This window comes from Gallinula chloropus (assembly GCF_964237585.1).
Source record: "Gallinula chloropus genome assembly, chromosome: 19".
Taxonomy (NCBI): Eukaryota; Metazoa; Chordata; class Aves; order Gruiformes; family Rallidae; genus Gallinula; species Gallinula chloropus.
The window spans coordinates 13,387,757-13,401,625 of NC_140104.1; the positions used below are offsets into that span (position 1 = coordinate 13,387,757).

The window sequence follows — 13,869 nt, forward strand, 5'->3', positions numbered from 1 at the left end:
TGACCTCAGGTGAAACTGGAGTGACAGTGATGAAAAGCTCATTCCTATCCACAGGGGATTTAGTCTGAGATCACACCATCCTTCTATTTACTGACTGCTGCCAGGCAGGACTGAGTTCTAGAGAGCCCACAGCTGACCCTGTTCCTAGCAGTGGCAGGCTCAAACCAGCACAAAGCAGAACTTCCAAAAGGGACCTGCCAAAAGTCCTCCTGAATACAGAGTCAATTTGAGGGTAGTCCCTAAGAATTGGAAGAGTTTTTCCTCAAGGAAGAGTGCCCTAACTTCTCACTGTGCCTTTTCCTTCTCTGACAGATCTCCACATTTGACGTCAGTAGATGTCCAACAGCAGCTCCATCAGCCAGTTTCTCCTCCTGGCCTTTGCAGACACACGGGAACTGCAGCTCCTGCACTTCTCCCTCTTCCTGGGCATCTACCTGGCTGCTCTCCTGGGCAATGGCCTCATCATCATCACCATAGCCTGTAACCACCACCTCCACACCCCCATGTACTTCTTCCTCCTCAACCTCTCTGTTACTGACCTTGGCTGCATCTCCACCACTGTTCCCAAATCCATGGCCAATTCCTTGTGGGACACCAGGGCCATTTCCTACACAGGATGTGTGGCTCAACTCTTTTTCTTTACATTTTTGATCTCCACAGAGTACTTTCTTCTCACTGTCATGGCCTATGACCGCTACGTTGCCATCTGTCACCCCCTGCACTATGGGACAATCCTGGGCAGCAGAGCTTGTGTCCACATGGCAGCAGCTGCCTGGGGCAGTGGGTTTCTCAATGCTGTGCTGCACACAGCCAGTACATTTTCAGTTCCCCTCTGCCATGGCAATGCTGTTGACCAGTTCTTCTGTGAAATCCCCCAGATCCTCAAGCTCTGCTGCTCAGATGCCTACCTCGGGGAAATTGGACTCATTATGCTCGGTGTCTGCTTATTTTTTGGGTGTTTTGTGTTCATTGTGGTGTCCTATGTGCAGATCTTCAGGGCTGTGCTGAGGATCCCCTCGCAGCAGGGAAGGCACAAAGCCTTTTCCACCTGCCTTCCTCATCTGGCTGTGGTCTCCCTCTTTATCAGCACTGCCATGTTTGCCTACCTGAAACCCCCCTCCATCTTCTTCATATTTCTAGATGTAGTAGTGTCATTTCTTTACTCAGTGGTTCCACCAGCAGTGAATCCCCTCATCTACAGCATGAGGAACCAGGAGTTACAGCATGCTGTTTGGAAACTGATGACTGGAGGTTTCTAAGCAGCAATAAGCTGCTCATCTTGTTCTGCATATGGGTAGCCATGTACTTCACATTATGACCAGTGTGTATTTAGTATGTTGTTTAGTTTTTTGGTTTGTCTCGTTTATTTAAACCATAATAACATGGTCCCTGTTCATCCCATGGTCCACCCTAATGCAGTATATCCCGGTCTTGTGTGACCCAGACACCATGTAATGCTGAGCTGTGCTCTCTTTGCATCATGTCTGTCTGCAAATGTTCTGCATCTTGTCTGCAATGGCAATGCTTTCTCACTGTGACAGAAAGGGAATTTCACTGACGTGTTCCCATGTTTGCAGAAGAACTACTCACCTTCCCCTGTACCTGCAGACTGGCTGGACGTGTGCACTTCACTGTGATCACTGGTTTCCACTTCCTTTTGCTCTCTTAATCATTCAGATGCCGCTCAGCTCTCTGATTTCTGCTTTGAGTTTCAGAGAGTCGGAAAATGTCCCATCTTTCAGAATTCTAATGAACTGTTCTGTCTGCAGTTCAATGTGTTAAGCGACCTTTCCTTTTATCTGATTAAAACCGTTCTGGGAGAGAATCTTCTCTGAAAGCTGACCCCCTTCACACGCTGCTTGGCTGTAGCAGGCAGCTGAGGAGAGAGATTTCATGGTTATTAAACTGCGTCATGTTTAACTGCTGTTTGTTGTCAGAGAAATCTGTCCATGCCTGTGAGCAGAGATGATGCCAGGAAAAGTGTTGGGAGTCCCTGGAGGCCATAAGGGAAAAAGGTCCTCCATGGGAAATCCCTTTGAAATCTTCATTACCAAGGACCTAACTAAAATCCAAGTAGCTGTAAAAGCCCTGAGTTTTGTAATGAAAATGACTTGAAGAGCCATGCTTGTAAAGGGCTTTCTGGATGTTAAGGAGCCTCATGGTGCCTTTTCTTCTGAGTCCACAGACCTCAGCTACCAAGAGGAGAGTGAAGAATAATCTTCAAGAAGTTAAGTCAGGACTAATGCCCAAAGCACCTTGGAGCATTATCAGGCTCCTGGGAGCCATCACTGACAAAGTCTCTCCATGGGCTTGTTAGAGCAGACAAATGTAGACAAACACAGGCAAAGCACAGGCACCTCTGATGCTGAGGACACCCTGGCTTGGTCTGATGAAGCAGAAATGCCAAGCACTGACCCCCAGTCTCTGGGCAGGGAGATCCTGACCCTCACCTGTGTCTCCTGGTTCTTCCCTGGGATTTCTGGAGTGTGATGCCAAGGGAAGGACAGGGGCAGGACACATGGTGTCCTTCCCTGGGGCAGATGCAAGGAGGCAACAATGCTTCATGACTGTGAGTACGGTGTGTGTCTTCTGAGGCCTCTGTCGCAGGGTCGTCATCCATTGCCAAGGGGGCAAAGACCTTGTTTTATCAGGTGTGACAGGCAGCCTTGGCCATCTGCACCACAGCCCACCCCACACTGGCCCGTGCTTCCACCTGTTTTCCTGCTGGCTGCAGGCACCCAATACCCATTCCCCACCTTGATATCACCCCAAACTGACCCAATCCTGTAACACTGCCTGGGGTTATTGTGACCAAATAACAGAACACAGCACTTGGCCCTGTTGAACCCCATAAAGTTGTATTCTGCCCATTAATCCAGCCTGCGCAGGTCCCTCTGTAGAGCCTTCCTGCCTTCCAGCAGATCAATACTCCCACACAATTTGGTTTCATCTGCCAACTTATGGAGGGTGCACTTGATCCCCTCACCCAGCTCATTAATAAAGATGTTAAAGAGGACTGGCCCCAGCAGTGAGTCCTGGGAAACACCACTTGTGACCTGCTACCAGTTTTATTTAACTGCCTTCACCACAAATCTTTGGGCCCAGCGAAGAGTATATCCATTTAATCCATGAGCAGCTAGTTTCACCAGCAGGATGCTGTGGGAGACAGTGCTGAAGGCTTCACTGAAGTTCAGGTAGACCACCCATCTTTACTCTCATGGGAGAACTGGTCTTGCTACAAAACAACTGGTCTTACTACTAAAGACTGAGGCAAGAAAGGCATTAAATACATCAGCCTTTTCTTCATCTGCCTTCACAATGCCTCCCCCCTCATCCAATAAAGATGGGAGATTCTCCTTGACCCTCCTTTTGGTATTAATCCTATAAATACATTAATAACAAAAGGAGAACCAGGGAGAATCTCACACCTTTACTGTAGGTCGGAAGAATAGTTGCGAGGGCTAAAAATACTTCCTGGTCAGAAACCTCCTCAGGTAACCCACTAGCAGCTCCATTAACCTTGGGGGTCGGGTCTTTCCTAGCAAAAAGAATGGTCCTAAGAGTGTCTGATGACATTTTGTGTCTCTTCTTGCATCCTCCATCGAAAATTCTAAACATACAGCAGTAGCTCCCAAATAAATCTATGAAGGCTGAATGATGTTCCTGGCCTGAAACCTCCCCAGGTAGCCCATAAACAGCCCTGGTAACTTTGGGGTGAAGGCATTTCCAGCCAAGGGAATGGTCTTATAATACCAGACATAATTATAGGGCTCTACCAGTGTCCAACTCGAAAATGCTGAATGTCCAGCAATAGCTCCCAAATAAAAGGTGCAGGGCGTGACAGATGTTTCTGGCATGAAACCTTTGCAGGTAGCACACAAGCAGCAGTAGTAACCTTGGGGCTCATGGCTTTTCTAGCGATGTGTCCAGTCATAACATTGCCTGACTTCATTTTTGATGTCTACAAGAGTCCACATTTGAAACTGACAGACATCCAGTAATAGCTCCCAATCAGATGGTTTCAGGGCTGAAATAGAGTTGTGCCTGAAATCAACCCAGGTAGGCCGCTAGCAACCCCATTAACAAGGGAGCTCAGGGCTTTCACACTCAAGGGTATCATCCTAACAGGGTCTGCCTTCATTTTTGGGCTCTATCTGCATCCACCTTCAAATATGCTAAGCATTCATCAATGGCGCCAAAACAAAAGGTGCAAGGGCTGAAAGATGTTCCTGGCATGAAACCTCCTCAGGGATCAGACAAGAAGCACAAGGAACCTTGGGGCTCAAGTCATTCCTAGCCAAGGCAATGGTCCTAACATTGCCTGAAGTCATTGTCAGGCTCTACCAGTGTTCATCTTCAAAACTTTAACCACCCAGCAACAGCTCCCAAACAAAAGTGTGAGAGCTTAAAGATCTAATTGCCCTGAAACCTCCTCAGGGAGTGGACAAGCAGCCCCAGTAACCTTTAGGATCATGGCATTGCTAGCCAAGGGAACGGTCATAACAGTGCCTGAGGTCATTTTCAGACTCCACCAGTGTCCACATTTGAAACTTCCTAATGTCCAACAATAGCTCTCAAACAAAAGGGGCAAGGGACTAGAGAGTTCCTAGCCTTAAACCTCCCTAGGTAACCCACTAGCATCATGAATAACCTTAAGGCTCAGCACATTCCTAGCCAAGGGAACAACCCTAATAGTGCCAGACGTTATTGCACGGGTCTACAGTCCTCCACCTTCCAAACTGCTAAACAGCACTAATAGTCCCCCCAAAAAAATGGTACAAGGCATGAAAGAAGTTCCTGGCCTGAAACCTCCCCATGTAGGCTACAAACAGGACCATTAACCTTGGGGCTCAGGGCTTTCATAGCCAAGGGAACAGTCCTAAAAGTGCCTGACATCATTTTTGGGCTCTACCAGTGTACAATTTCAAAAGTGATAAATACCCAGCAATAGCTCCCAAACTAGAGCTGCAAAGGCCCAAAATCTTCCAAAGTACACTAAATTTGGAGCTCAGGGAGTTCCTTTTAAGCGAATGCTCTTAACAGTGCCCGACATCACTTTCTGGCTCTACTTGCATTTACCTTCAACCCTGCTAAATGTACGGGAATGACTGCCAAACAAAAGGTGCAAGGGCCTAATGAGCTCAGTGGAGAAGGACCTGGGGGTCCTGGTAGATGACAGGTTGGCCATGAGCCAGCAGTGTGCCCTGGTGGCTAAGAGAGCCAATGGGATCCTGGGGTGCATCTGGAGGAGTATAGCCAGCAGGTCAAAGGAGGTGATCCTCCCCCTCTACTCTGCCCTGGTCAGGCCCCACTTGGAACATTGTGTCCAGTTCTGGGCTCTTTGGTTTAAAAAGGACAGGGATCTCCTGGAGAGAGTCCAAAGAAGGGCCACAAAGATGATTAGGGGCCTGGAACATCTCCCCTATGAGGAAAGGCTGAGTAAGTTGGGACTCTTCAGCCTTGATAAGAGAAGACTAAGGGGGTACCTAATTAAGTTTATAATTATCTTAAGCAGGGGATGCAGGGGGAATCAGCCAGCCCCTTTTCAGTGGTCTGTGGGGATAGGACAAGGGGCAATGGCTGCAAGTTGGAGCACAGGAAGATCCGCACCAACATGTGGAAGAACTTTTACCCAGTGAGGGTGACAGAGCCCTGGGACAGGCTGCCCAGGGAGGTGGTGGAGTCTCCATCTCTGGAGATATTCAAGACCCGTCTAGACGCCTAACTGAGTGATATGTCCTAGGGAGCCTGCTTTGCCGGGGGGGTGTTGGACTCGATGAACTCTTGAGGTCCCTTCCAACCCCTACAATTCTATGATTCTATGATTCTATGATTTAGACCATGATTTTGGGCTCTATGTGTTGTTACAGTCTCTCAGGGTATGAATAATAGTATGTGCCATTGGATCATTGCATGCTACATCCCGGGCTCTCAACCAATACACCTGACATGGCCCATGCTCATAGTCTGTTGGTCAAAGGTGTTTATTTTCAAAAAATATTCTTGGGAGGCCAGGTTTTAGTTCCATCATGGTGGCACTCATCCTTCATTGACTTGTATGACTCTGACTATAATGCCGTTGGTACAACATACAGCAAACATAACAATAATGAATATAGAGTAATGGGTTGTTTAGCAATTATTATAATACAATTTCTATTTTATTAATTATATTGGCTATTCTCACCTAAATCAAATCCCATTGAGGTACATGTCGAACTTCTCCATTCCTCTGCATTACCCACCAAGTACAGCCAGGTAATTGAGCAAAAACAATCCCAGATCTGGGTTTACCTTTGCCTGAAGCAGGGATGACCCAAAACGTCTTCCCTAATTGTCCTGGTTTTGGTCAGAATGGAGTTAATTTCATTTGTAACAGCAGATGAATGCTGTGTTTGAGAGTAAAATGGGAGTAGTGCTGATAACACCCTGATGTTTCTAGTTGCTGTCAGACAGTCAAGGACTTTCTCAGCTCTTCATGAGAAAGGAGGGGCGAAGCCAGGACAGGTGACCGAGCTGACCAAAGAGAGTATTCCACGCCAGTTACGTCCTGCCCAGGATATCGGGGGGTGACGGGAGGAAGGCCTGGGGCGGCTCTGGGACGCGCGGTTCTTGTGGGACGGTCGGGTTCTGGGACGGCTCTGGGTGGCACGGCCTGAGTTGTGTGGTTTGGTGAGAAACTGCATTGTGTATCAACAGCTTCATATATTTTACTTTGAAGTCCTGTTAGTACTGTTACATTGTATCTTTCTGTTATCTTCGTAAACTATCCTTATCCCAACCCACGGGCCTCTTAATTTCTTGATTTTGGGGTTATTTGCCCCTTTCTCTTCCTTTTTTCCCTTCCCTTACTTCTCACCCCCCTTCCCTCTTCCCTTTAACCTGCTCTTTTCTTTAAAGGAGCAGGCAGCTGCGTGGATCTTGGCCCTCAGCCGGGTGAAACCACGACAGTCTTTTTGGCGCCCAACGTGGGGCACGAAAGGTTGGGATAACGGTAGATCTGACCCTGACCCGATTGCAATTAAATCAAAGTTGTGATAAGCACTTTGATTTAAGCAGTCTCTGGTCACGATGCTCTGGTATTTACTTACAAGGCTGTGCTCACAGCTGTGGCAGCAAAAGCACCGTCTGTTGTATGCAATCCTAGCAGGATCCTTTAACATCCTGGGGCTGCAGCTCCTGTTTTCGTTCCCGTACCTCATTTTGGTGTATTTTATGACAACAGTTTATGATACAGTGATATCGATGGTCGTGAACGTGTTCTGGTACTTGTATGAGATTTTGCTGCCCTGTCCATTCTTTGGACAGGGAGGAGTTAATAATGGCAGCTGGTATAGTGGGAGTACAGAAAGAAATATCTACTCTGCTTTCTCTTCCTTTGGGCTAAATACAACAGCTCTGGTAACAGTTTTTGAAAATTTCCAATATCCCTGGGATATTCAAACTAGCATTTTGCTGTTGTTATGTTTGGTGAATATAGTTCTGCTTTTGTTAACTATTAAGCAAAGGTTTACGAATACCACTCAAGAGTGTTCTGCAAGGCCAGATAATCACGAGTGGCAGGGTACGTGGCAGAGTATGGGCAACTACCTAGGCACTTTCTCACGTCCGATGTTTTGGAGTTTCACACCCGAACAGTTACAGGACCCTGATAAGGTGGCTACGTATCTGAAAAAAAATTGCCGTAAGTTTCCCAGAGCCCATATGGGTTTGCCTCTACGCTGCCAGTTGTTCTTTTTCCACTGCTGCAACCACCTCCACCATCCATGAATCAGTATAAAGGTAGAGCATTGGCCACTTTTCTCTCTCAGCAATGTCCAGGGCTAACTGGATGGCCTTCACCTCAGCAAACTGGCTTGATTCACCTTGTCCTTCTGTGGCTTCTGCTACTCGTCTTGTAGGACTCCATACAGCAGCTTTCCATCTTCGATCCTTTCCCACAGGGCGACAGGAGCCATCAGTGAACAGGGCATATCGTTTCTCATTCTCTGGCAGTTTGTTGTAAGGTGGGGCTTCTTCAGCGCGTGTCACCTCCTCATCCTCTGGTGACATCCCAAAATCTTTGCCTTCAGGCCAGTCTGTGATCACTTCCACAATTCCTGGGCAATTAGGGTTTCCTATTTGAGCCCGCTGAGTAATTAGTGCAACCCACTTCCTCCACGTAGCATCAGTGGCATGGTGTGTGGAAGGGACCTTCCCTTTGAACATCCAGCCCAGCACCGGCAGTCGGGGTGCCAGGAGGAGCTGGGCTTCAGTTCCAATCACTTCTGAAGCGGCTCGAACCCCTTCATAGGCGGACAGTATTTCCTTTTCTGTTGGAGTATAATTGGCCTCAGATCCTTTGTAGGCCCGACTCCAAAACCCCAGCGGTCGACCTTGAGTCTCCCCTTGTGCTTTCTGCCAGAGACTCCAGGTAGAGCCATTCTCTCCGGCCGCAGTATAAAGCACATTTTTAACATCTGTCCCTGTCCGGACAGGCCCAAGGGCCACTGCATAGACTATCTCGCGTTTGATCTGCTCAAAGGCTTGTTGCTGCTCAGGGCCCCATTGGAAATCATTCTTCTTCTGAGTTACGTGGTAAAGTGGGCTCACAATGAGACTGTAGTTTGGGACTTGCATTCGCCAAAAACCTATAACACCTAAGAAAGCTTGTGTTTCCTTTTTGTTGCTTGGTGGAGACATAGCTGCTATTTTATTGATAATGTCCATTGGGATCTGACAATGCCCATCCTGCCATTTTATTCCTAAAAACTGGATTTCTCGAGTAGGCCCCTTGACTTTACTTTGTTTTATAGCAAAACCAGCTTCTAGAAGGATTTGAATTATCCTATTTCCTTTCTCAAATACTTCCTCTGCTGTATTGCCCCATACAATGATGTCATCAATATACTGCAGGTGCTCTGGGGCTTCACCCTTTTCCAGTGTAGTCTGAATTAGTCCATGGCAGATGGTGGGGCTGTGTTTCCACCCCTGGGGCAGACGATTCCACGTGTATTGGATGCCCCTCCAGGTGAAAGCAAACTGTGGCCTGCACTCTGGCGCCAGTGGTATTGAGAAGAAAGCATTTGCAATGTCGATTGTGGCATACCACTTGGCTGCCTTTGATTCCAGTTCATACTGCAGTTCCAGCATGTCCGGTACAGCAGCACTCATACCTGGAGTCACTTCATTTCGGCCACGATAATCTACTGTCAGCCTCCACTCTCCATCGGACTTCCGCACTGGCCATATGGGACTGTTAAAGGGTGAGCAGGTTCGGCTGATCACTCCTTGACTCTCCAGTTGACGAATCAGCTTATGGATGGGGATCAGGGAATCCCGGTTAGTACGGTATTGTCTTCTGTGCACAGTCGTCGTAGCAATTGGCACTTGCTGTTCTTCGACCTTCAACAACCCCACAACAGAAGGATCCTCCAAGAGTCCAGGCAAGGCACGCAATTGTTCAATTTCTTCTGTCTCCAAAGCAGCTATTCCAAAAGCCCATTGGTACCCTTTTGGGTCTTTAAAATACCTTCTACAGAGATAATCTATACCTAAAATGCATGGAACTTCTGGGCCAGTCACAATTGGGTGTTTCTCCCAGTTCTTCCCAGTTAAGCTCACTTCAGCCTCTAACACAGTCAATTGTTGGGATCCCCCTGTCACTCCAGTTCTGTCCCAACATGATTCGATGGCATTATCGTACACTGGGCACCAGTATCCACCAGAGCCTTGTACTCTTGTGGGTCTGACGTGCCAGGCCATCGGATCCTCACAGTCCAATAGACACGGTTATCCCACTCCTCCACCTGGCTGGAGGCAGGGCACCTCTATTGTTGCTGATTGTGTTGGCTGTTCACTGGTGCAGCGTTCTTCCTGGCAGAATCACGTTGTGTGATTCTTTTACCTCGCAGCTCATTTACTTGTGCTTGAAGGGCTGAGGTGGGCTGCATACCCCACTTCCTTATGTCCTCACCATGGTCACGCAGGTAAAACCACAGCATCTCTCGCAGTGTGTACCTTCTGTGTCCTGCCTTCTGGGACGACGGACGCTTTCTCCCAGTAGCTGCAACATTGCTCCATGCGGGTTGGGAGTTGGACACATTGTTGTCAAGTTGTTTGACCAGTTTCTCTACGGCTGTGATGACAGAGAGGGAAACATTGTCCTGATAACTCTGGTGTCGACAGGACACCTCATATACTCTTGTGCGATATACATCACTCCAGTCCATTGTTGCAATGAATTGGTGTGCCCTGCTGGTGCATTTCGTACAACCTTACGCCACATATCTGGAGTGCATAGGACGTCATCAGGATCAGAGGGAAGCTGTGAGTTATCCAGATCATAATAAATTATCTCCCGTACAGCTAATTCTTTCAGGTGCTGGATAACTGCCTCAATGTTGTTACACTTGGGTGACTGACATGTAATGTATTCCTTTATGGGATACCTTTCCCTCACACTTACAGTAGTCGCCTCCAGAGGCTGAGGATTTCAGGCTTTTCCCCAATTGCCTTATCAATGCCTATCAATGCTCTAGCATTGCTTTATCAATGCTCTAGCTAGGGATCCCAACTGCTTGGCCTCCCTGCCATCTAATTCCAAACTACTGGCCGCATGATCCCAGCATCGGAGCAACCAAGTGATGATGTGCTCACTTGGGTGGCGGCTGAAATCTTTTCGAATCTCACGCAGCTCATTCAGGGACAGGGATCGTGTGACAACAACCTCATCCTGAGATGGTTCAGATGGCCCTGCCTTATCATGAGATGGTTGAGATGGCCCTGCCTTATCCTGAGATGGTTGGGATGGCCCCGCTTTATCCTGACATTCATCAGGTGGCCCCGATTCACTTTCATCCTCATCCTCCTTCACTATAGGGAGAACTCTCTTTGTTTATTTCCTCTTTCGTACGGGATCAACGGACACTGATGTGGGTTGATTTTTTGTTTTATCAGCAGTATCTGCTGTAGGGGCAGCACTAGCTGCAGCATCGGCTGGGCATGTTGCAGTAGCCACAGTGCTAGTCACAGAAGTTACAGTGGCCTCAGTGCTAGTCACAGTGGTTACAATAGCTGCAGTGCCAGTCATAGGGGTTGCAGCAGCTACAGTCTCTGCTGGTCTGTTTTCTTTCCTTTCCCTCTGACAGTGCTGACAGTACTGGCAGTGCTGCCTGCTATCAAGCAGTGTTTGGTAAATAGTGGCCAGGGCCCAGTGCAGTAAGCTGTGCATCTCTGGGAAACTTATGGCAATTTCTTTTCAGATATGCAGTCACTTTATCAGGGTCCTGTAACTGTTCAGGAGTGAAACTCCAAAACAATGGGCGTGAAAAAGTGCCTAGGTAGTTGCCTATGATCTGCCACCTACCCTGCCACTCATGATTATCTGGCCTCACAGAAAACTCTTGAGTGGTATTCATAAACCTTTGCTTAATATTTAATAAAAGCTGGACCATGTTTACCAAAATGCTAGTTTGAATATCCCAGGGATATTGAAAATCTTCAAAAACTGTTACCAGAGCTGTTGTATTTAGCCCAAAGGAAGAGAAAGCAGCATAGATATTTCTTTCTGTACTCCCACCATACCAGCTGCCATTATTAACTCCTCCCTGTCTAAAGAATGGACAGGGCAGCAAAATCTTATACAAGTACCAGCACAAGTTCATGATCATCGATATCACTGTATCATAAACTGTTGTCATAAAGTACACCAAAAGGAGGTACGGGAACGAAAGCAGGAGCCGCAGCCCCAAGATGTTAAAAAATCCTTCTAGGATTGCATACAACAGATGGTGCTTTTGCTGCCACAGCTGTGAGCACAGCCTTGTAAGTAAATACCAGAGCATCGTGACCAGAGACTGCTTAAACCAAAGTGCTTATCAAAACTTTGTCTTAATTACAATCGGGTCAGGGTCAGATCTACCGTTATCCCAACCTTTCGTGCCCCACGTTGGGCGCCAAAAAGACTGTCGTGGTTTCACCCCGGCTGAGAGCCAAGATCCACGCAGCTGCCTGCTCCTTAAAGAAAAAAAGAGCAGGGAAAAGGGAAGGAAGGGGGAGTGAGAAGTAAGGGAAGGATAAAGGAAGGGGCAAATAACCCCAAACCCAAGAAACTAAGAGGCCCGTGGCTTGGGATAAGGATAGTTTACTAAGATAACAGAAAGATACAATATAACAATGCTAACAGGACTTTAGAGCAAAACTATATGAAGCTGTTGATACACAATGCAGTTTCTCACCTAACCATACAGCTCAGGCCGTGCCACCCAGAGCCGTCCTGGAACCCGACCGTCCCCCAAAACACCGCGCATCCGGAGCCACCCTCAGCCTTCCTCCCGTCACCCCCCGATATCCTGGGCAGGACGTAATTGGCGTGGAATACTCTCTTTGGTCAGTTTAGGTCACCTGTCCTGGCTTCACCCTTCCTTTCTCATGAAGAGCTGAGAAAGTCCTTGACTGTCTGACAGCAATTAACAACATCAGGGTGTTATCAGCACTGCTTTCATTTTAACTCTCAAACACAGCATTCCATCCGCTGCTACAAATGAAGTTAACTCTATCCTGACCAAAAACCAGGACAACTCCTCAGCACTCAGTCAGGTGAAAACCAAAGCTCCAGAGCTCTGCTCTGACCTCAGGTGAAACTGGAGTGACAGTGATGAAAAGCTCATTCCTATCCACAGGGGATTTAGTCTGAGATCACACCATCCTTCTATTTACTGACTGCTGCCAGGCAGGACTGAGTTCTCAAGAGCCACAGCTGAGCCTCCTCCCAGCAGTTGCACGCTCAAGCCAGCACAAATCTGACCTCCCAAAAGGGACCTGACAAAACTCTTTCTGAATACAGAGAGTCAATGTGAGGGTGTTCCCTAAGAGTTACAAGAGGTTTTCCTCATAGAAGAGTTCCCTAACTTCCCACTGCTTTTTCCTCCTAGGACCGGTCTCCACACTCGATGTCAGCAGATGTCCAACAACAGCAGCTCCATCAGCCAGTTCCTCCTCCTGCCCTTTGCAGACACACGGGAGCTGCAGCTCCTGCACTTCTGCCTCTTCCTGGGCATCTACCTGGCTGCTCTCCTGGGCAATGGCCTCATCATCATCACCATAGCCTGTGACCACCACCTCCACACCCCCACGTACTTCTTCCTCTTCAATCTCTCTGTTCTCGACCTTGGCTGCATCTCCACCACTGTTCCCAAATCCATGGCCAATTTCCTGTGGGACACCAGGGCCATTTCCTACACAGGATGTGTGGCTCAACTCTTTTTCTTTAAATTTTTGATCTCCACAGAGTTCTGTCTTCTCACTGTGATGGCCTATGACCACTACGTTGCCATCTGCCACCCCCTGCACTATGGGACCCTCCTGGGCAGCAGAGCTTGTGTCCACATGGCAGCAGCTGCCTGGGCCAGTGGGTTTCTCAGTGCTGTGCTGCACACAGCCAATACATTTTCACTGCCCCTGTGCCACGGCAATGCTGTTGACCAGTTCTTCTGTGAAATCCCCCAGATCCTCAAGCTCTGCTGCTCAGATGCCTACCTCAGGGAAATTGGAGTCATTGTGTTTGGTGCGTGTTTAGCTTTTAGGTGTTTTGTGTTCATTGTAGTATCCTATGTGCAGATCTTCAGGGCTGTGCTGAGGATCCCCTCAGAGCAGGGTCGACACAAAGCCTTTTCCACCTGCCTCCCTCACCTGGCCGTGGTCACCTTGTTTGTCAGCACTGGCATCTTTGCCTATCTGAAGCCCCCCTCCGTCTCTTCCCTATTGCTGGACATGGTAGTCTCATTTCTTTACTCTGTGGTTCCACCAGCAGTGAACCCACTCATCTACAGCATGAGAAACCAGGAGCTCAAGGATGCCATCTGGAAACTGATGACTGGATGTTTCTAA

At 48.0% G+C, this 13,869-nt stretch overlaps 1 protein-coding gene across 1 annotated transcript; it reads left to right on the forward strand.

Moving 5' to 3' along the window:
* Positions 1 to 335: 335 nt before the first annotated feature.
* On the forward strand, positions 336 to 13,869 carry LOC311199153 (olfactory receptor 14A16-like; the record flags this gene model as incomplete). Its single annotated transcript, XM_084273202.1, has 2 exons — positions 336 to 530; positions 13,141 to 13,869. The coding sequence occupies 2 exons, from the start codon at positions 336 to 338 to the stop codon at positions 13,867 to 13,869; spliced, it is 924 nt and encodes a 307-aa protein (XP_084129328.1).